Here is a 23,772-nt window from a genome sequence, read left to right as displayed (position 1 = left end):
GTCCAGTGGGAGTTGAATGGTAGATACGCTGGTGATCTTTACGAGTAATTTTCATAGGGCACACGTGTTCCTGCTGCGATTCCCAAGTGTACCAACATTTGACACCATTTATAGAATGAATGAAAATGAATAACTTTTCAAGAAAGGTCAACGTAAATATATATCGAAAAGCCCAAACTTTAGATTTCATCAGTGACATTTAAAGGTTTAGAATACCAAGCAAAACTGCATTTCAGATTCTGGCCAAAGAAAATGATAAAATTTTCAAGCATACAAATAGTAGGCATGGGCAAACCCTAAATCATATTATATTCATCGAACTTTACGGTCATAATTTCTTTATGAGGTATTTATCAATTTACTCTCTGAATTTGTAAGGATTGGTCAATTTCCTCCCTCAATTCTCATAATTAGTCAATTTGCATCCTAATGTTACTTTTTTTTAATTTTCCATTTATTTTTCCTTTGAAGGTATCTGCATGATTGCCTTTAAAGGGCAAAAAAGTCATTTTATTACACATTCTATCTTCTTCCTTTTCTTCAAACTTTCTCTTGTTCTTCCTTTTCTCTAAGCCGAGCCCATGATTGCCGCCAACACCCCCCTCCTCCGCTGTTTGCAGCCCAGTCCATTTGATATGCTGCTTTTGCAGTTTGCAGCTGCCCACACCCCGTTGCCTCCTCCCTCGTCCTCGTCTACCTCTGTTAAGGTGTAGGGAAACCTACTTAACGGAAAATGACAGTAGGGTGCAAATTGACTTTTTTTGCCCTTCAAAGGCAGTCATGCGGATACCTACTTAACAGAAGAATAGATGGAAAATTTAAAAAATTAACAGTAGGGTGCAAATTGACTAATTATGAGAGTTGAGGGGGAAAATTGGCCAAAATTAAAGTTGAGGGGGGAAGTTGACTAATTCTGAGAGTTGAGGAAGGAAATTGGCCGATGATCATAAGTTCAGGGGTAAATTGATGAATACCTCTTTCTTTATTATGTTGTTGCATGCATACCCAGGTCTTTCTTCTTTTTCTTCCCTTTTTCCTTCAGACTGTATATGCATGCACGGGTTTAAAAGGAATACATAGTTATTTCAAATTGGAAAATATATTTGTTACTGCAAATATATATAATTTACCAGAGTGTAGAGTTTGCAGAGAGTAGGCATGAACGAAAGGAATTGAATTTTACTACTTTGTTTTGGGATGTCTGAGCAAACTTATCACATTCAAGAAAGTAGTGTGCCTCTAACAAAGACAAATTTTGAAATTGTGCTATTTCCATTGTACCCTTAGGCCTTAGCGCAATTGTATTGTAGCGTCAAATTTTTTTAATTTTTTATATTTGGATTAAGTACCTAAAACCTCGCAATCTTTTAGTATCATTTCAAATTGGTTTCAATATTTTTAAACATTCCAAACCAGTACCCAATTTATTGAAAATGACACATCAGTTAAGCCCCAATTGATTTTCAAACATAGATCATATTCAAAACCTACCAAGTAGGTATGTATATCATGGTCCACATTAATATTAGTTGCTTCAAAATCTAAACTTCAAATGTAGACTATATAATATGGAATCCAATGATCAAATGGGTATTAGATTGAATCGAAAATGCACCCAAATTGAAATTACATCAGGAGGGCAATTTCCTTACAAAGAAAGGGTCAAGAATTCAGATAGGGTTTCAAGGAGCTTGTTTCTACTTATGCGATTTCCTCATTCCCTGATTCCCGGCTCATAAGGCTTCCAATTATTCTTTGTGTGTGGTGAAGCTGGTGGTGGCCACATAATGGCAGTTCATACAATTTCAGCAACTTCCATGACCTCCTCCCGATGTTAGCGGCTCGAGTTGTAGGATGAAGTTGGTGGTTTTCCTTTGGGTTTGGAGATGATGACCTAATGGGGGTGGTGGTGATTGTTAATTGGTGGATGCTATGCTTTCATGACATTCTATTGATTTTGGAGACAAAGTAAGCCCTAGTTAATTTAACAGATTTTTAATTGAGAGGCTTCACAAATGTGACATTTTTAATAGGTTGGGTACTTGTTTGGAATGTTTAAAAAGGTTGAGACCAATTTGGAATGACACTAAAGTGGTTGGGGGTTCTAGGTACTTAATCCTTCTTTTTTTACACAGACAAAGGGTGGGTGATTTGTAAAAACAAAAAAATGGGTTAAGGGTCTAAGACCTCTTCTGTAATTCTTCAAAGAGGCAAGGCATGCTCTAAACTTTGGACAATGTAGCGCTTTCCCTCCAAAGCCAACGGAGGTCTCAGCCTCCTCTCTAGGGAAGTCCAGAACAACCTATCCAAGAATCAATCTTTTAAGAGACGATTGATCTTGTAGAACTATTAAAGCAGGCCGTATCCAAGAAGGTTTGAAACAAAATATGCATACAACTTTGAGGTGAAAAGTCAAAATCAGCATCAAGAAAAAGGTTGGAAATTGGAATCAAGCTACATCGTGTCATTCTTTGAACATTAGAATGAACATGAGGTAAGGTAGATTGGTGATCAAATATTCTTTATGTTCATATATGTAAACCATCTGGAAAATCCTCCGTTGTAGGACTTGCTGTTGATAATATATGGGAAAGAGATCAGAGTATCCGATTAGTTTGGGTAATATTTTCAAGTAATCGACGTATAGTCAAAAGTTCACAGCTACGAAAATTGTTATATCGGTCCGAGCAATAGTCGCATTTACTAGTTCGTTTTCTTCTGAACTTGATACAGTGCATGCACCGGTTTTTCCCAAGCACCAAAAAAAAAAAAAAAAAAAAAAAAAAAAAAAGAAGGCATTCCCAACGAATACATATAGACACAAACATATAAATGAATTTTGTAGGTTTGTGGAAGGTAAGTAGTAACTACAGTTGTCCTAGGGCAAACTGTTTGACAGAAGTTCTTTGGGAAGGTCGAGAGATAAGGCAAAAGAAAAGGCAAAGTGACGCGGAATTGAATTTGCTGGACATGAAGAGAAGATGTGATATTAGACTACATGATACATCTTGCTCCCAACAAAAAAAAATATTGAACCGCTGTTGTGGTTGTGTTTCCCTTCCATTCTTTTAACAATTATAAAAAGTAAAGAAGCTAGATTTTTACCGCATTCAAGTTTGTAGCTTTCAGCTGCTAGCTTGTTCTTCTTTTTCATTGTTTCGAAAGCAGATTCTTGACCAAAAACCATGTCTAGGCAAGGAGATCTCCATTAAAGTAAAATTTAAAAAGTGATAGGGAGCGATTATATAGTTTAAGCATGGAAGAACGTGTTACGTACACTAATAGTCACATTCTTTAGCTAATTGAGTTCTCTCATTCTGAAATAGCTAATGGTTAATGTACCATACTTCTTAAGGAGTGAGCCATGCATGCATGGACAGTACATGATACAAAAGATATATATATATATATATATATATTGCCAAACCAGTTGCATATACTATCGCAATATAAATCTCAATCGATATATATCGTAATCAAAACGAAATACATTTCATCATACATATAGTATAGGACAAACCTTTCCCCTTCAAATTCCAACATCAAGCATTTCTCATTACTGTAACGGGGAGGTACAAGAGATGAACCCTTACCTCTTTCAAGGGATTTCAAATATTAGAACTGATATTGTATATATGTGTATACATATATATGCATACATACATATATATATATATATATATATATATAATATCTAACTTTTCCCTATATATAAACAGAGAGCGCAGAAAGAGAGATTTTGGGCAAACTCATACTTACCTAGCTAGCCATACACATATACAACTAGGATCTTAGCAGTCAGGTGCATGCCAAATTACTTTGATCTCTTTTCTTTTGCCAAATTTCCAATTGTACACACAGTGATAACTAGCTATGTCCAAATTAATTACGTACACACCTTTATACTAGTCGACCAGACTAGTCATATTTAAAGCCAAACCCACGTACCCAAGCACCATTGTCTAAAAGAAGCCCTGGAGGTGGTGGGGTGTATATACTTAAACTAGACACTATAGTTATATGATACTTTTTTGTTTAAGTCTAGATATATCATGTACTTTTCTGCCTCTCTTCCACAAACAATTAGAGTGAGAGGTCGAGATTCAGGTCGGGCAACCCGCTTTTGTTGGTGTGAATTTCAGCACCAGTACTCATGGAATCCGACGGCAACGCAAATGATATTGGTGTACTGGTATCAGGCTGCAGTAGTGGCACACTAGCAGTAGTGCCTCTTCTCAAGTGAGGATCATTGTGGTGATGGGGTTTTTTGGGATCAAGAGTTCTTCCCATCTTTAATAACTTTTTCCTTATATGAGTGTTCCAGTAATTCTTCACCTCATTGTCCGTCCTTCCCGGCAGTCTTCCGGCTATCAGTGACCACCTAGGTAAATTCACGAATATAGCATACATATATATATTAGTCCTCATATATCAAATATATGTTTAGGTTTTATATTAATTCTCTCTAGTTAAAAATAAATAAAATAAAATAATAAAAAAGCATCTTTAAGTATGAATTTGACTTAGGGTGATGTCAATATAATTATAATTTAAACTAACATGAAGTAAGTTTTGACTTTGGTGTAGGGGAAGCACTACACTAACCAACCCAGGCGTACACCCTAAAGTACGAACTAATTAAAGCCAATCGTTTTTCTTGGTTCTAAAAAATTAATATGTATAATTAAATTATAGACTAAGTATACAATTTAATTAAGGTATACACACACACACACACACATATACAGATATGGTTATTGTAATTAGGGATATCCTTATGTTCAAAAAAAAAAAAAAATTAGGGATATCCAAATTTGTAATTATATAACTACATATGTATTGGAAAGAAAGTTAAATATATATGATTGTTTCCAAACTCAATTAAATTTCCCTGAAACTCTCTTTTCAGTTAGGTTGTTTGGGCAATCGTGTCATTGAAAAATTAATTTAGGGAAAGGGGGTTATATATATGTATGTATATATGGACTGAGTTTGTATACCTATTCCCAAGGAGCGCATGAAGCCTGATGATGAGGTCCTCTTCATCTTCTCGAATACTTTCGCGTTTAAGATCTGGCCTTAGATAGTTTATCCACCTCAGTCGACAACTTTTACCACACCGACTCAACCCTAGTCATGAATCATCATTAAACAATAATATTATTCAACATATACATGATCTTTGAAAAGCTACATATCATCGATTTATATATATAACACCTCTTTTTCCCCAATATTATTCTCTATTTATCTACTCAATCATGATCGGGGATCAATCGTTTACTTCCCTGATCATGATCATATATATTCATATAGATCATAGATGCTAAAGTTGCAAAATAGTATATATTTTAGCTATAGACACCGATCAAGCAGTAACAGTCGAAGAAATCTGGAAGATAAATTTGTAGTATACACCCACCTGCAGCCTTAGGAAGAGAATTCCAACAACCTTCGCCATGTTTCTGGATGTAGTCAATGAGTTTCTGATCTTCTTGCTTAGACCATGCTCCTTTGTTTATCTTCTCATAACAAGGCTTCCTCATTGATCAGAAACCCTAGCTAGCAAATTTAGAACCACAACAATATATAATCAAAGAGAGAGATGGAGATATTAGATATATATGTCTATATATATATATATAAAGTTCCTGTCTTCCTGATGTGAGAGCGAGAGAGAGAGAGAGAGAGATCTAATGCCGAGGCCCCATGACTATAGCAGTAGAGCGAAGGAAACATGAAGATGTATAATATTATATAAAGCATTCTGTGTGTGTGCGTGTGTGCATGGTAGGGGAGAGTTTGGAGGACCTTCCAAGTTTAGATGGACTGGTTGTTTTTACCCAAGTGTGTGTATGTGTGTGTGTGTGTGTGTGTGTGTGTGTTTTTATGTGTCTGTGAATGGCAAAGATGTGCTTGGTTTGGTGAGGTGAGAATGTGCACCACTTACCCTTTGACCTTTTCCACCTGCTAGCTAACCTACTTTTTAAGTGGGTAGGCCCCGAAAGTCTCTAGTTTTCCTTGGCCACCATTAAATCTTGATGGAGCTTTTGTGCTAGTTATTGTACCAGAAATTTGAAGTATTTCCTTAAAGCTCAGTGTTTTTTTTTTAAAGCTCAGTTTCGACAAACTTTATGATTATCAAATGCTAGGTAAATTAAATTTGTAGGCTAAATTTGAAAACTAAATGATTTGTCATTAATAAAAAATAAGCATGTTAATCAATATTTAAGTAATAATCTAATAATCAACTTCTATGTCATTTAGTTTACAAAATTTGGTTTATAAATTTAGTCTTCCAAGCACTACCCTTACCAAATAATTCATTGTAATTAAGAGTAATGTTAGGGAGACCAAATTTGTAGACCAATTTTTGAAAACTAAATAACACGAAAGTTGATAATTGGTTTATCATTTAAGCATTGATAAACGTGTTCATTCTTATTGATGACACATCATTTAGTTTGCAAATTTAATCTCTCTAACATTACTCTTGTATTTAATTACGAATTTTAATTAAATAATTGAAATTTTATGGATAACATATTGGTAAGGTAATTAAGTGATGTTTCTTGTGGAAGGGTCAATAGCTTTCATTGAACGGGGTTGTAACTTTTGTTCTACAAAGTTAATCAAGCATTTTTGATTGAAAAAAAATAAAACGTATGATAGTGTGTATATAGTTGTCTTGAAATACTACCACAGTGGTCTCTTGTTGAAAGTAAGTTTCTCTCTGTTATAGGTAAGACCTTAATTTGGGGATGATGATGGTTCAAATATTCTCAAGTCAATTTGTGCTCTTACAATAGAAAGTTAAAATGCATGACATTATTTTGGGATATTACCACAAGAACATTTTGTTGGCGGATCCAGAATTTTAAGGTCGGGGGATCCCAATGTAAAAGGTCCAACAAATAATATTACAATTTACAAAGTCTAAACCATAAGCTTTTTTTTTTTTTAGCAATGTCGTTTATATAAAATGACAATCCGTTCCCTCAATTTATGAGTCTATTAATAGCTTTTTTATATCCGCTCCTTCAAAAAATCCGACCAATCCACTAAAAAGTAGTATGACAAAGCAAGAACAACGACATTCAAAGGAATAGAGAGAATTTTATATGAGTCTTCTTCCTCACGAGGAGTTTGCTACAAGTCTGCAACTCATTCACCCTCATTGAATAAAATTGCTTATACTATAACCCCATAACTATAAGACGTTTAACAATACAACTAAAACTGCTTGGTCTGTAGAACATATAGCCCTAGAAATAGAATGGTCTTCCCATCCAAAACATTTGGAAGGTCTTAAAAAGACTTCTATAGGCGCTTTTCTCAGACCTTGGATGGTCTGGGGACCACCCAGATCCCTCTATGGATCCGTCCATACGCAAGTTTTTCTTAGTTGTTTTTTTTTTTGTCAAAAAGTTTTTCTTAGTTGTTGGTAAGTCCTATTTTGGGGATGACAATCTTTCAATTCAATGACCAATGTAATACCATACTATTTATCGATGTCAATAACCTCCAAAATAACTATTTGTCATCCCCCAATCCCCCTCTTCTCATACAGTAACAGCATGGTTGGGTCTTGCTTGGAGGAGACCCAAGCCCAATCTTGCTCATCCAATTAATTTAATTGAATTTGATCATGCAAGCACGAAACACAAAATTACGAAAAAATAAACTCTTATTTACTCCAATGCTCCTCAAGACTCATACTTGCTTTCAATTTGCCCCCTGAAATTCATTTCTCGCACTTTACCCCCATAATTATACAACATCTCTCACTACGCCGCAAATTCGTTTAAGTTTGTAAAAGATCTCTTACACCTTTTGCTTTCGCACAATTGAGACCCACTTGCCTATAATTTTATTTATTTATTGGTCGAAAGGGACCCACTTGCCCATTAATTCGTTGCATTCCCTTCTTTCTAATTCACCAAATCAGTGGATCCGTGCTATCGAAATTTGATCAAACGGCTGAAGTTATTATAACTTTTAAAGTGAGCCCCTATTTGTAACTGTTAGATCAAATTTCAATGGCACAGATCCATTAATTTGGTGGATTAGGAAGAAGAAATCTGGTCCACCATGGAAAAGCAGCCATGGCCGCTTTCTCCCCCATCACCCACCCCTACTTCTTCTTTGGTCGAAAGAGCCTGACTTACTGTCATCTTCTTAAGATCACACCCTAATTAGTACAAGCATTCGCAATTGTGCTTACTCGAGAGTTTGAGCAACATCTCCACAAAGAAATCGCTCCACTTTTAGACCATAATTGTAAAAAAAAAAAAAAAAAAAAAAAAAAAAGAAAGAAAAGAAAAAATCATTTGATAATGTGAATTCACTTAATCGCGAAAATGACAACGTTAAACCTATTATTTTTGACATATGAACCACATAAGAGCTACGTAAGCCATTTTAACACTTGTTTAACTGAATGAATGAAAATGAGCATAGTGAAAGAGAATGCTATGAGAGATTAAGTGGCACATAATGAGTCTTACGTGACAAAATGAAAATAAGTATGTGTTTTGTGGGGCGATGGGTAAATAACAAAAAAAAAAAAAGCAAAAAGGAGGAGACAAAGACAATTCTTTATCGAGAAATGATCCTCGCCGAATCCTTTTTATGAAGATCTCAGAGATCCTTTAATTGCATTCGTTCATTGTGCGATCAGTTTTCGTCAGACAACATCTCCACAAAGAAATCGCTCCACTTTTAGACCATAATTGTAAAAAAAAAAAAAAAAAAAAATCATTTGATAATGTGAATTCACTTAATCGGGAAAATGACAACGTTAAACCTATTATTTTTGACATATGAACCACATAAGAGCTACGTAAGCCATTTTAACACTTGTTTAACTGAATGAATGAAAATGAGCATAGTGAAAGAGAATGCTATGAGAGATTAAGTGGCACATAATGAGTCTTACGTGACAAAATGAAAATAAGTACGTGTTTTGTGGGGCGATGGGTAAAAAACATACAAAAAAAAAAAGCAAAAAGGAGAAGACAAAGACAATTCTTTATCGAGAAATGATCATCGTCGGATCCTTTTCATGAAGATCTTAGAGATCCTTTAATTGTATTCGTTCATTGTGCGATCAGTTTTCGTCAGGTACTATTTATATTCAATTTTAAATAAAAAAATTTACAATAATTTTTGATCACATGATGTACGATGAATGGATGTGATTTAAGAATTTTCAGGATGCTCGCAAAATGAACATAACGAGGATCCTCTCTCTTCTTTATCTTGGATCTGACGACTCCCACACCAACACGTTTCCCCGTCCACTTTCCCTTTTTAACATTTCCAAAACTCGCACAGCGCTACACTGGCATCCATCATCACTCTATCCGTACCCCCCACCGCCTATATATACCCGGCGCTTTTAAATCCCCACTTCTCACTTTTCCCAAAATCCCAAAAATGACCCCCCAGCTCACCGAGGCCTACGCTTGCGTCCCGTCAACGGAGCGCGGCCGTGGGATTCTGATCTCCGGCGACCCCAAATCGGACAAGCTCCTCTACACCAATGGAAGATCCGTAATTATCATGAGCCTCCAGAACCCCCTTGACGTCGCCGTTTATGCCGAGCACGCTTATCCCGTCACTGTTGCCAGGTTCTCCCCCAACGGCGAGTGGATCGCGTCCGCCGACGTCTCCGGAACCGTCAGGATATGGGGTACCCACAACGACTTCGTGTTGAAGAACGAGTTCAAGGTCCTCTCGGGTCGGATCGACGACCTCCAGTGGTCCCCTGACGGGTTGAGGATCGTTGCTTCCGGCGAGGGCAAAGGGAAGTCTTTCGTTCGCGCGTTCATGTAAGCGTCGTCGTCTTGATTGTTCAATTTAAAATTTGTGAAATGGGTTTTCTTTTTTGGTGGATTTTCCGGGATTTTGTGTTTGGTTAGTGGGAAAATTGACGGAATTTGAATGGATTGAATAGGTGGGATTCAGGCTCAACTGTTGGGGATTTTGATGGGCACTCGAAGCGTGTGTTAAGCTGTGCGTTTAAGCCGACGAGACCCTTTCGAATCGTCACTTGTGGGGAGGATTTCTTGGTGAATTTCTACGAAGGACCGCCTTTCAAATTCAAGCTGTCTCTCAGGTTTGTTCTTTAACATAATTTAGCTCGAAATCTTATTGATTTAATCACATTGTAATTATGTATGTCTGTGTGTGTGTTTATGTTGCTGCCCTGACTCGAAATATTTTATTGATTTTTCGATGTTTAGGGATCATTCGAATTTTGTAAATTGTATAAGGTTCTGTCCAGATGGTAGTAAGTTTATCACTGTAAGCTCAGATAAAAGTGGTATTGTTTATGATGGAAAGACTGCGGAGAAGATCGGAGAGCTGTCCGCCGAAGATGGCCACAAAGGCAGCATTTATGCTCTTAGCTGGAGTCCTGATGGTAAACAGGTAAAACATTGGATTGGTAATTTCTACCCAAGAGTTATTGTTCATTTAGTCACCGTAACTGTATTATAAAGATTGCAATTTTGTGTCTTTTTATTTTGTCTGTGTTATAAACTTTCTTTGTGTTTGTTCCCTGATTGAATGTGCTGATTAGGTTCTGACTGTGTCTGCTGACAAATCGGCAAAAGTATGGGAGATATCTGAGGATAATAATGGGAAGCTGAGGAAAACGTTGCTGCCTCCTGGATCGGGTGGAGTGGATGACATGCTAGTTGGGTGTCTGTGGCAGAATGATCATATTGTTACGGTTTCTCTCGGAGGCTTCATTAGTATATTCTCAGCGAGCAACCTTGATAAAGCCCCTCTACTGATATCCGGACACATGAAGAATGTTACTTCATTAGCTGTTCTAAAGAGTGACCCAAAACTTATATTGTCTAGCAGCTATGATGGTCTCATTGTTAAATGGATTCAAGGTGCTGGATATGGTGGGAAGTTACAAAGGAAGGAGAATTCTCAGATAAAATGTTTAGCAGCTGTTGACGAAGAAATCGTTTCATGTGGATTTGACAATAAGGTGACAAAAATTGTATACTCTTTTAGTCTCTCATGATTCAACAGTATATTCTTTACTTTTTATTCTATATGAATACTGTTTTGCGTCGTTTGGGTTTCACCTTATCTCAGTTTCTTTCCTCTTGCATTTTGTTTTATGACTACCTAGGTTTGGAGAGTTCCTCTCCGCAGTGATCAATGTGGAGATGCAGAGGCTATTGATGTTGGAAGTCAGCCAAAGGACATAAGCCTTGCCCTTCTATCTCCTGAACTTGCTTTGGTTTCAACTGATTCTGGAGTTGTCATGCTCCATGGCACAAAAGTTCTGTCAACTATTAACCTTGGATTCACTGTGACTGCATGTACTATATCACCGGATGGAAGTGAAGCCATTGTTGGTGGGCAGGACGGCAAACTGCATATGTATTCTGTAACAGGTGATACACTTAAGGAAGAGGCTGTTTTGGAGAAGCATCGGGGGCCCATTTCTGTCATACGCTACTCTCCTGATGTTTCTATGTTTGCATCAGGAGATTTGAACCGAGAAGCTGTTGTCTGGGACTGTGCCTCTCGAGAGGTAGTGTGCTCACTGTCCTCAGCCATTTTTTTAATTTCATCATTCTAATATTATAATCATTGTTCTGGTATTATTGACATTTATGGTGAAAAAGGATAAAATAAGACGTGTTTTTGTTTGTCAATGCATGCGTGTGTAGAAGTTCTAGATGTATGCATCAATCCCTTATCAGCTGATCTTCGTTGTTTAACCAAATTTAGTCAAAATCAAATGTATGATTTGTAAGAGATATAAGTGTGATACAGGCAAATTGATCAAGTTCAACTGATAAAATCTATATCCCATTCGCTTGTCAGCAAGTATATCTTTCTTGCCAGCACACTTGTGACTTTCACATTTGAGTATAGCTTATGAAATGATAGATGTGCATATTGGAATGTCAAATAAATGATTATATATCTTTGCAAATTTTGTGTTGAGAACTTGGAATTTGATTTGTTAATAAATTAGGTAGTTGTGACGTGATCTTTCATCTTACTATAAAATTACGTTCGATAGATTATGTGGTTGCATACGGGAACTTTAGAATGACTCCTGCATATTGGCTATCGTTGAACTAATTCCTAGTAAACATTGTGCTTTATTTTCTTCTTCCAGATCAAGCTTAAGAACATGCTGTACCATACTGCCCGGATAAACTGCCTTGCTTGGTCTCCTGATAGCACGATGGTTGCAACTGGATCTCTTGACACGTGTGTTATCATATACGAAGTCGACAAGCCTCCAGCAAGCCGTACAACCATTAAGGGTGCAAACTTGGGTGGGGTGTACGGCTTAGCTTTCATTGATGAGCACACTGTGGTCAGCTCTGGTGAGGATGCATTTATTCGTGTCTGGAGGTTGACTCCGCAATGAAGAAACACGGAGGGCTTCTTAGCGTCAAGGAAAGAAGAAAGATGGGAGTGTTTTTTTTTTTCTTCTGGATTTCATGGGTTTGCGAGTTTCGATACGATGGAAGGATGAGAAGGATACTTTCCATGAATTGTGAAGTATCAAGAAATAGTCTCTGTCGTCTGGTGCGTCACAAACGGCAGTGCATAGGCAAATTGGCCGTCTTTTTCCATGGCTCATGACCTTGCAGCTTGGAGTTGGTGGTTTAGTGATAAAAGTAGCCGCGAGTCGACTAGGTGTGTTGTTTTTCCTCGTGTGTCTAGTGTTTCCGCCGGCCGGCCAGCGATCGGGCACGCGATTATCAAATGCAGAATCAGAAGATCAAACTAAATTCAGCTGTGTTTCTTTGTTTTTCACCTTTTATGAATCCTTTGTTTGCTTGGTTTTTGTGTGGGGAAAGTTCTAAGTATTTAACTTTATGTTGTAATTATTTATTTGTTTATGGAATTACATTTTGTCATCAATTGTGCTCGGCAATGTGTTAAAGATTTAAAAAATTGGATGCGATGAGGATTCAACGGATAAATATTGATGACAAATCAATAAAAATATTGATCACAATGGTCAAAATCAAATACTGACGACAAATCAATAAAAATTTAACATCAAATTGACAAAATTCAGAGAAGTAACATTTTATCAATTAACATTTATACTTTCATCATTTCAATCAATTTGTCCGTTCAAAGACATCTGATAAAATTGGAACAATACAGAGAAGATCGTTTCAATCAATTTCCCTTAAAATTGCGAGATTGCTATTTCCAAATATGATAAGGAAAGAAAAAACGTTGTACATATTTAACGATGCTGGCTCCAAGAAACCAACATGAAAATAAGAGTGCAGGTACAAAAAATTAAGACACAGAGATGTCGTAATGTCGTAATGGCAATGCGTAACTCGAATTCATCGTAGTTCGTCGTGCATCACTCTTTCTAGAGGTTCCTCGACATTATGAGCTGCATTGCCATAGGCCTGGGCATGATTTACGGCATCTTCAACAGCTCCAGGTCTGAGTTCTGCTCGCCCAACCATACCAGCCTTAATGGCAGATGTGACCTGCCTCTGCAGCGCCAGCAGACCAATACGCTTTGAAACGACATATAGAACAGCTAAAGAAAACAAGAAGAATCCTAGCACAAGTATCACCCTGTCCAGATAAAATTCAATGTTAGGATCTGCAGATGTACATAATAGTTCTATGATGAAGGAAATTTTCGCTTCGGAACCTGTCAATGACATCTTGTCGTTGCATTGTCGAGAGTAGGTTTCTGGTTCGCATCAACAATGAACGGTGTCCCTTATATTCACTTTCAGCCTTCTTCAGCACTCCAGTAGATTCCTCTGCACAAACCAACATATATAGTATTTATCTAACAACGGAAAACAACCTTTCGAAATCTGTAATACTAATATTCGTATTTCAAATATTGCATACAAGCAGAAAGGTCGTTCTAAATGGACCTAGATCAATGACGTATACATTATGTCTTTAACGTAGACAATCTCTAAGGCACGTTGTCATTAGATAAGCTGTTCAAAGAAGTCAAAAAAATTGCAGTGCCACACTCTAAGCACATACAAACTAATTTGATGTAGAAGAATGAAAGAAACTCACCGAAAGTCATGAGTGTGCCAGCACTTCGTTCCACTTCCTACACACGAACAAATAAGAAAACCAAATATTTCATCCCACCAGGAGACTCATACAACAGATTCATAAAGATGTAAGCAATAGAGTAAATCGAAAAGAAAGAAAATACAGCAACGAACCTGAACCATCAGCTGACGAGTACGGCGAAGGCTCTCTGTGATGCTTTCTGCGGCAGATGTCATTCCAGCCTTTGTTCTGGAGAAAACCAATAAATCAAAAGCTTTTAAATAACAAATTCATCTAACAGTATGAGAAAACTGTAGTCAAGCTCATCAAAATTTTGCTCCCGCTTAACGACGATGCGTATGTAAACAAGTGAAGCAAACACAAAAAATAGATACCAGTTTACTGAAAGCCATTTAGAAGTTGATACGTACTGTAAGTTGCGTCTACGAATCGTGGACTCTTCTCCACCTCCCAAAAGAAGTTCTCTCTGCAACAAATACAGCTAAATCAATCACAATTCGTTCCAAACATCGTTTCTCAATAAAGGACAATCCACCAAGAACTATCTTGTTTTGTCTCACATCAAGGGAATCAAACAGTATCCACATAAAAACAGTTTAACCCAAAGACAATACGATCTAGCGCACAACGATTCACAATGGTAATGTGAAGCATTATCGTCCAAGAGATTCATAAACTACCCAAAATTAGTCCAAAAAAGTAGTTCAATACCTCTTTCTGAGCAGCTTTCCTCATGTTAGCCTTTGCTTGCAAATTTGCATTCCTCAAACTCAAGCGCAAACTGATCAGAAAAACCACAAAAACAATAGAATTACCGAAAAAAAATCAATATTTACATTTCAATTGAAGAGCTTTAATTTACCAAAAAATATATTAAAGAGATTAATTTGTTGCATTAAATTGAATAATATAACTGAACTGAAACAACCCTAAATCAAAAATTCAATTCCTTGACTTCTACAGAAACGTAAACTGAGAATTCCATTACCTGTGGGATCGATTTTTCCAAGATTCGAGCAAGGCCTTGGCGGATTGGACCTGATCGTCGGTGGGCAACTGCGGAGCGAACAGATCGAGCTTGAACTGCAATGAATTGAGCAACGACAAGCCGTCTTGTGCGAGCCCGTTCATCCTGGGCAGCGAGTCCTTCTGCGACTCCATAGTAGCAGCTCCGGTGGATTCACCGTACTCTTCGATCGCCTTTATTTGCTGTACGACGTTACTGTACGCTTCGTCCCACTCCTTCTTCGCCTTCTCCACCTCCTCCTCCACCTTGTCCATCGGCGCTTCCGATCGTTTCGCCGGATCAGGGTGGGAAAAAAACGCGAGAAAATGAATGTTTGGTTGCCGAGAAAAATGAAAAATGAGATTCAGTTTGATTATTTCAGACATGAAACGCACAGCTTTGTATTGTATCCTCAAAAGTCTTGCGCGCCGATTTAAAGCCTGCCTTTTTTGTTATGATTTGGGCCGGCCCACTCCATCTGGCGGGATCAACTTAATTTGGGTGACCCGCGACTCACATCCCCATGAGCCCAATACCGTAATACACTCTCTCTTTTTTCTTTTTGTTGGAATGATCCCAATACATTAAAAAACCTAAATATTGGCTTCTTATATACAAAACGTTTTTTTACCTGCAAATCACAGTCTCATATATATATAAAGGTAAACCATTAAAAAAAGCAAAAGAAAGTATTTTGGCATTCTAAGTTAAACTGAGCTCTATTGATAAAGCAGAACGCCTTCTTACATATAAGGAGTGAGAATTTTTCGTTAGGAAATAACAAAACTCGTTTTAATTTAATTGCAACACTACTCAAAACGTTTAAGCTTTTACTAATATGAAGTAGTTTGCGATGTACCAAGTATTTTATTATTATGCTATTAGTAATTTCACCTTTTGCACATTCTTCACATCTCTTTGATGCGAATGATTCCGACACACCACTTTTCTCTTTCTGCACTCATCGGTTTAGACAATGATGCGGAAAATTCATTTTTTTTCAAATAAGGGCCTCGGAAAACTGATGCACTTAATTACGGCATTTGTTGTGTTCCTCTCCATGGTCAATTATTGAAGCATCAAGTAGGCAGGCTTGTCATCTTAGAATCCAAAATTCAAGTTCACGTGCTTCAACAATGTCTGCTGAAGAAATTATTCACATACTTATCAACCATCCCTCAATTGGCTCTCCTTGAAAATGGACAACTGTCTACAACACCAATGACCAATCGAAGATCCTGTCCCAAGGATGATGATCTTAAGAATCTTCACATCTTAACCGTTCATCGTGCACCGTACGATCAGTTTTCGTTAGGTACTATTTGTTGTTTAATTCTAAATTAAAAAATTTAAAATAATTTCTAACTGCATGATGTACGATGAACGGCTACAATGTGAGGATCCCTAAGATCCTCACAATTTAGATCCAAATGGGATCCAAATCCTTGCAGCAAATTCTACGCTTTGTCATTCACTAGTCGCTAGCATGTTTGCATAGAGGAGCGTCAAATCACTCTAGATACAAAACAAATAGACACATAAGGAACCATTAGAAAGTGCTTTTAAAATAGCTGAAAACGCTTTTAGTGAAAATGTTTTTTTAAAATCAATTCATAGTTAAAATTCAAGTGAACCTGAAAAAACACTTAAAGCTCAAGATGTACATAACTGATGTTTCTTGTAAAAAGTATTTTAAGTGTTTTTAGAAAAAGAAAAAAAACATTTTTTCTAAAAGTACTTTCAGTTATTTTAAAAGAGAAACAAGCTCTAAGTAAAAGCAAGAGGATTGATCCAAAAAAACCGAAGAACAAAATCAAGCATTCCTATAAAGAGAATTGATAACCACGCTTCTTTTTTCTCTTAAATTTTTTTGTTTATTTTCGATCATCAAATTGAATAATTTAAATGAAATCGATGAATATAATTTAGAAGAAAAAAAGTATGTGACTGTCGATTCCACAGTGGTGGTCGGGCCCTTCGTATAACTAGGGACCTACGGTTTGGTTCACAAAAATAAATACGTACAGGGACCATAACTTTGTGTCATTTTAAAAATGACATTGGAAAATCGACATAAAAACGTAAAATGCAAAATAAATCACCTCCAATTTATGCTTCCATTAGTAGTTGATTTAATTTTTATGTGTGAGCGCACGAATACGTGATTTTACTGACCAACATAAGATGTTTACGAATGCCACTTTAATGATGAATGCTTTTGCTTTTGACAAAATGATCATGGTAGTATGTCACTATCTCTTCAATTATTGTAGTTTTCATCTTTTTATACTAGCAAATTTTGACTAAAATGATCACCTGGGTTTGCCTATAGGAGAAATGCTGATGAGACTTTTTTTAAATGAAATTTTTTATAAATTATTTGTCACTTTATGTTTTTTTGTATAAAGTTTATAAATGAGCATGAAAATTAATATTAAATTATGAGATGCATGCAGAGTCTAATTTTGAGAGAGTCTTCTTATTATTTCTTTTGCTTATATACTATGAAGCTACTTTAATCTCCTACGATAAGATTTCTTGATTTTTTTGTTTTTTTTTTGGATCAAAGATTTCTTGATCTTAATCAAACGTTTTAGAAATTAGAATCACAACCCCACATTGTATTCTGGTAAATTCAAAGCCTAGATATCACAAACAGAAGTGTGCTGGTCCAAATTGTCAAGTTGCCTGCCGACGCCCGAGAAAGGCAATCCAACTTTACTAATCTACCCTGCCTTTGATTAGTAAATGACAAATGATGTCCACAACTCCATACGTTACTTGTCCTAATCAATCCTTAAATATTTTAGGGGTTTTTTGATACGAGTCTAAATTAACTAAAAATTAGACATATTTTAAAAGTAAAAAATCACTAAAATTTGGACCTATTTCAAAAGTTAGCCTATAAAATTGGACATATTTCAAAATTTCCTAATATTTTTTCTGTTTCTGATAGTATAATATTAGGGATGTTTTGATATAGACGTCTCGTTTTTAAATGTCATAAACTAAAACATTTATTCCTTTTGCAAATTTGATTAAACATTTTCCCTACAATTTTGGTACTTTAATTTTATTTCATTAGAAGTCTATTCACATTAGCATTCCCTTTTTTTCCTCCTATTTTTATGCATCTTTTATTATGATAATTTAAGATTTTTTTTATTTTTTATTAAAATATTTATTTTGGTAAATTAAATAGAATGTACAAAACTCGTTGTTAGGTACATTTGGTTACTTGGTACATTTGAATTTTTGGTCCATTTGACTGCATGTTACTTATGTTTCTTCTGTTTCATACAGAAACAGGGCTTCTGCATATTTTTGTCTTTGAACATCTGTGCTTGGAAAATTAGCTACTTGAACAAGTACTTAACACTTTCTATGTTTTTTTATTAAGTGCTGAAATAGGTGTATGCCCTGCACGACACATATTTTGCCATCTAAACTACACAAAATCTATGTGAACTGCATGTTTTTTTTCTTCTTCTGTTTCTTATCGACCTCATTCACACATGTGTCCCTCTGTTCATTCATGATTGTGTTGAATTTATTCATGTTAAATGTGTCTTACTTATGCAGTTATGCCTGAAATAGTGGTTCCCGCCGCAATGCTTAGACTTATTTTCTAGTCTTTTCTATTCAGAGAAGGAATTCCATCCAATTATTTAATGTGACAAGCTTTCTCACGTTTCAAAGTTGGGAGTATTTTTGCTCACCACCATTTACTGTGGTGTATACTCACCATTCTATTTATCACCGTTAGATGAGTTTGAATTTTGAGATTCGTGTAGTGGATAAGCACAAATTTCAAAATTCAAAATCATCTAATGGTGATAAATAGGATGGTGAGCATACACCACACTAAATAGTGGTGAGCAAAAATGCATTCTTAAAAAGTTAGTGAAGGAGATTACTCCTTATCAAAAGATAAGGTTAAAAATCAATTTAGGTTATATACATTTAATGGTGGTAATAAACCATTAAATGTAATAAACCATTAAATGTGTGTGTGTGTGTGTGCACGCCCGCAAAAGGATAAAGTATACGTTGCAAGTTTGACAAAATCAGGGACTTGAAAATCTTAAAGAATCAAAACAGATGAAATAAAAAAAGTAAATATTCAAAACGGAACAAAAGAATGAGTGGGATCATCTTCTCTATTTAGAGAAGGAATTCCATCCAATTATTTAATGTGAGAAGTTTTCTCACGTTTCAAAGTTAGTGAAGGAGAATACTCCTTATCAAAAGATATGGTTAAAAATCAATTTAGGTCATATACGTTTAATGGTCGTAATAAACCAAAATATAAAATCTACAATGGACAAAAACATAGCAATTAAAATATTTAAATAAAAACATGTTTACTTTATTTCCAGTGTGACACCAGATTACCCTTTTCATGATTGAAATGTGGATGGTCCCATGCATGTAGATGTAGCCCCATGCAGGGACCAAGTGTGATCTGGATCTGGTGCCACAGTTCCACTCCATATCCGTTTTTGTACGTTTATTTTAGGAAGCAAATGAAAATTATATTCGGCTCATCACTCTCACTCATTCTTCTTATCTATAAAAACGACACTCTCCTCTCAACACCGTACTCTCGCTCTCTAAATTTCTTCTGTAGCTGGGCTGCTGGAAGATGAGAACTCCTTTGTGCATGCTTCTAGGTTTTCTTGTGATACAGTGCTTCGCGCATGCGGCGGAGCACAATGGAGCTTCAGTTCTTGAGCCGGAGAGTGTGAAATTGGACACAGGTGGGCTGAGCAGAGCCAGCTTCCGCAAGGGTTTTGTGTTCGGAACGGCGACGTCCGCTTACCAAGTCGAAGGCATGGCCAACAAGGATGGTCGAGGGCCCAGCATTTGGGATGCATTTGTTAAAATTCCCGGTAATTACATGTACAGGTTTTATTGAACAAATTTGTTTATTTAATTTCAGTTTGCAGTACTATCAGAAAAATAATAGTTATATTTTTTTATATTTTTTCTTGAATATTTATTTTTTATTTGGATATAGGAATTATTGCAAATAATGGTACAGCAGATGTTGCTGTGGACCAGTATCACCGATACAAAGTAAGTTTGTTTTTTTCCCATCATAAATTTATCGAAAAAAAACTGCACAACAAAAACGGTGTTTTTTTTGGACTGGAACATTAAGGGTTTGAGTCATGAAAATAGACTTTTTGCAAAGTAAGGATAGATATTCTGCGACCCCCGCAAAAGCAGTGAGTTTTGTTGACTTAAGGTTGCCATTTTAATTTTATCGAAAAAAAAAAAAGCTAAAGTATTTTGTATGACAATTTATAAGAAAATAGATTATTTACAGTATAACTGGTGGATTTTTCATAATTCTTTTATTATTTTCTCTTTCCGCTTTCATTGATTTTATTTTTTATTTTTTATGTACAAATTGGAAAGAAATTAAAGAGACTCATCTGCCTTTTGATGTATTCATCCTACATATGTTGAAGCAGTTGTAAAAAAACAGAGGATGCATAAGCCTAGTGACAAACATGCACAGATCTAATGACCAAACCTCTACGGTTTCACAACCACCTTCACAAGTGTAAAAAAGCAAAGGTTTAAAACACGACCAAGACATTACTGGTGATATCTCAATCTAATCACGCACTATATGCGTGTTAACTTCTTTATGTGATAGGGCATGATTGGTTTAAGATAATGGCGCAGTATTACTTGTTCAGTTGAATGAAAGTCCTTGTTGCGACATAGAGCAAAAGTGCCCGTTTTAAGTTTCAAACACAAAACTAAAGCAAATTCAAGGTAGATATTGATTGTGGTTGATTTTTTTAGGTCTGAAGTTAGGAAAATGAAAGTCTGGTTTTGTTGCAACAGGACGATATTGATCTCATGGCAAGCCTAAATTTCGATGCCTATCGATTCTCAATATCATGGTCCAGAATTTTTCCAAGTAGTGATCTTAATCCCTTTCATGCCTCTTTCATTTCTCAAATTTATTTTGTTCTAAACTTCTGTTTCTTAATTTATGTAGATGGCACTGGGAATGTAAATTGGAAAGGAGTTGCATACTACAATCGGTTAATTAACTACTTGCTCAAAAGAGGTAAATGCTGTGAAACTTTTGGAACGGAGAGTTCCGATCATCTAACAATGTATGACATACATTGCTGATCAAATGGTGGTCTTTATCATTCTATTCCTGAGGGTAAAAAGTGCAGATGTCGCGTTTTGTGGTTAAAAACGCTGATATGTCACATGCATTGCTGTATGATAGAATTTTCTGCACGCTAAGATGGCGATTTGAAGTAAGAACTACAACTTATGAAGCTATGGCCTTTGATTTTTATGTCTTGTTGTTCTGTAGGCATTACTCCATATGCAAATTTATATCATTATGATCTTCCCCTAGCTCTTGAGAAGAAGTACTTGGGATTGCTGAGTGACAAAGTAGTGTAAGTACTGTGAAAATTCTATCAAACTTTATCGTCACCCAAGATTGTATTTTCGAATAAATTGTTATACAAAAAATGTTATGACAAACTAGCAAGAGTAGTACTGGAATCTGAGATGTGGTTCAATTTTGGCAGGAAAGACTTTGCTGATTATGCAGACTTTTGTTTCAAGACGTTTGGAGACAGAGTGAAGAACTGGATGACCTTCAATGAGCCTAGAGTGATTGCTGCTCTTGGATATGATAACGGATTCCATGCTCCAGGACGATGCTCCAAAGCATTTGGAAATTGCACGGCTGGAAATTCAGCAACCGAGCCTTATATTGCTGCTCATCATTTGATTTTGTCACACGGAGCTGCCGTTCAGAGATACCGCGAAAAGTATCAGGTAAAAGAAACTATTTTGTCTTCAAATGCTGCTTTATATATCTCCTTTGGAGCCTTCAAATGAAATGAGTAATGTGCATTCTTCAGAAATTACAAAAAGGAAGGATTGGCATTCTCTTGGATTTTGTTTGGTATGAGCCTCTTACAAGATCAAAGGCTGACAACCTTGCAGCTCAAAGGGCCAGAGACTTTCATGTCGGATGGTAACTACACGTAATGAATTCTATTCTCTGAAAATTTACAACAGAGAAATCATAACTAAAAAAATTGTCGGATTGGATTTTCGTAGGTTCATCCACCCGATTGTTTATGGAGAGTATCCGAAAACAGTCCAAGAAATTGTTGGTGACAGGCTGCCAAAGTTCACCAAAGAGGAGGTTAAGATGGTGAAGGGTTCAATGGATTATGTTGGAATCAACCAATATACTACTTACTACATGTATCACCCAAAACCATCAAAATCAAATGACTTGGGGTACCAGCAGGATTGGAATGCAGGATTTGCTTGTAAGATGTTTTCCTCTCTCTACCTTAGATGCTTGTTTGAGGTTGCTTTTATAAGGAGTACTTATGCTCATAAGCGCTTATGCTAGAAGTGGTTTCATTAGATACCAGTTGAAATTTTCTTTTAAATACAAGTGTTTTCACAAAAGCAATTTGAAGTACTTTATGAAGAAGCATCTAACAAGTGTTTTTCCATAAAGCGCTTCTATGAACCCAAAAACACTTCCAACTCTTTTCTGCCAAATGCATACAGAATTGCTTTTGATTGTCAAAAAATCTTCTCTCTTTCCAGAAGCGATACCAAGCTCCTTAAGTGCTTCTATAAACCCCAAAACACGTCTAACTTGTATGTATTTCATGCAATTTGCAGATGCAAAGAATGGAGTGCCTATTGGTCCTAGGGTAACTTAATTATGATCCAATCACAATAGTTCCTTTCACTTCAAATTTTAGCATTATTCATTGAAGATAATTTGAACATTTTGCAGGCATATTCTTATTGGCTGTACCAAGTGCCATGGGGTTTGTACAAAGCTGTTATGTACATAAAAGAGAGATATGGAAATCCACCAGTGATTTTATCTGAAAATGGTAGCACTACAAGAAAACTACAAGTAGTTACTGATTAGTTTTCATTTTCTTTCGTAGTTGTGAATCAGTTGGTGTTCTTCGATTTGCAGGAATGGACGACCCTGGCAATGTGACACTTGCGGAGGGATTGCGTGACACGACAAGGGCCAACTTCTACAGGAGTTACATAACTCAACTGAAGAAGGCAGCAGATGACGGAGCCAATGTGATGGGCTACTTCGCTTGGTCGTTGCTCGATAACTTTGAATGGAGGCTGGGATACACTTCCAGATTTGGCATTGTCTACGTAGACTTCAAAACCCTCAAGAGATACCCAAAGATGTCCGCCTACTGGTTCAAGAAGCTACTTACCAGAAACAAGCACTAGCTTGCTTCTAGTCCAAGTTTGGAGAATAAAAATGTAACCTTTTGAGTTCTCTGTAGCTGTAACCTCCATTTCGATCAAGAAACCTAGCAAGTATTTTGGTATCTCACATTCTCTATATTTCTGGAAAATTACTATAATTTGTTTCAAACTCGAGTGAAAAACTACTCTAATCTATTAGGGAGGGCCTTCGGACTCGCTATAAGCCATGTGCTCTAATCTATTTGGGAGGGAATTCATTGGGGTTACAAAATGAGAGGAGTTGGATTTGAGTGTAAAGGTATAGAGACACTACCTAGTCAACTAACTATGACCTAGAAGGGATTTTAGAAAGGAAACTCATAAAGCTCTATGACAAATACAAACACCCAAACACTTTTGTGTAGAATCATCAAACGCAACAA

The 23,772-nt window shown here is 36.3% G+C and overlaps 4 protein-coding genes across 4 annotated transcripts; 2 read left to right on the top strand and 2 right to left on the bottom strand.

Moving 5' to 3' along the window:
- Nucleotides 1-3,746: 3,746 nt before the first annotated feature.
- On the bottom strand, nucleotides 3,747-5,605 carry LOC137711662 (MYB-like transcription factor 4). Its single transcript, XM_068450917.1, has 3 exons — nucleotides 5,423-5,605; nucleotides 5,001-5,130; nucleotides 3,747-4,381 (listed from the first exon to the last, which is right to left on the bottom strand). Exons 1-3 carry the CDS (start codon nucleotides 5,544-5,546, stop codon nucleotides 4,084-4,086), a joined length of 552 nt encoding a protein of 183 aa, XP_068307018.1. The 5' UTR covers nucleotides 5,547-5,605; the 3' UTR covers nucleotides 3,747-4,083.
- Nucleotides 5,606-9,338: 3,733 nt separating this feature from the next.
- Nucleotides 9,339-12,918, top strand: LOC137710723 (actin-interacting protein 1-2-like). Its single transcript, XM_068449830.1, has 6 exons — nucleotides 9,339-9,833; nucleotides 9,959-10,120; nucleotides 10,248-10,434; nucleotides 10,586-11,008; nucleotides 11,156-11,563; nucleotides 12,161-12,918. Exons 1-6 carry the CDS (start codon nucleotides 9,439-9,441, stop codon nucleotides 12,416-12,418), a joined length of 1,833 nt encoding a protein of 610 aa, XP_068305931.1. The 5' UTR covers nucleotides 9,339-9,438; the 3' UTR covers nucleotides 12,419-12,918.
- A 256-nt stretch (nucleotides 12,919-13,174) lies between these two features.
- On the bottom strand, nucleotides 13,175-15,467 carry LOC137710724 (uncharacterized). The gene is made up of 7 exons (XM_068449832.1): nucleotides 15,065-15,467; nucleotides 14,788-14,857; nucleotides 14,487-14,542; nucleotides 14,229-14,304; nucleotides 14,074-14,110; nucleotides 13,685-13,799; nucleotides 13,175-13,605 (listed from the first exon to the last, which is right to left on the bottom strand). The coding sequence occupies exons 1-7, from the start codon at nucleotides 15,355-15,357 to the stop codon at nucleotides 13,362-13,364; spliced, it is 891 nt and encodes a 296-aa protein (XP_068305933.1). The 5' UTR covers nucleotides 15,358-15,467; the 3' UTR covers nucleotides 13,175-13,361.
- Nucleotides 15,468-19,611: 4,144 nt separating this feature from the next.
- LOC137710464 (beta-glucosidase 44-like) lies at nucleotides 19,612-23,507 on the top strand. The gene is made up of 11 exons (XM_068449487.1): nucleotides 19,612-19,974; nucleotides 20,103-20,161; nucleotides 20,945-21,020; nucleotides 21,102-21,173; nucleotides 21,435-21,522; nucleotides 21,658-21,910; nucleotides 21,997-22,112; nucleotides 22,199-22,416; nucleotides 22,784-22,815; nucleotides 22,902-23,004; nucleotides 23,094-23,507. The coding sequence occupies exons 1-11, from the start codon at nucleotides 19,728-19,730 to the stop codon at nucleotides 23,369-23,371; spliced, it is 1,542 nt and encodes a 513-aa protein (XP_068305588.1). The 5' UTR covers nucleotides 19,612-19,727; the 3' UTR covers nucleotides 23,372-23,507.
- Nucleotides 23,508-23,772: the final 265 nt, after the last annotated feature.

Source organism: Pyrus communis, chromosome 12 (genome assembly GCF_963583255.1).
Source record: "Pyrus communis chromosome 12, drPyrComm1.1, whole genome shotgun sequence".
In the NCBI taxonomy this organism is placed as follows: domain Eukaryota; kingdom Viridiplantae; phylum Streptophyta; class Magnoliopsida; order Rosales; family Rosaceae; genus Pyrus; species Pyrus communis.
The sequence above is the reverse complement of the archived record's forward strand: the minus strand, read 5'-3'. Positions and strand labels throughout refer to the sequence as shown.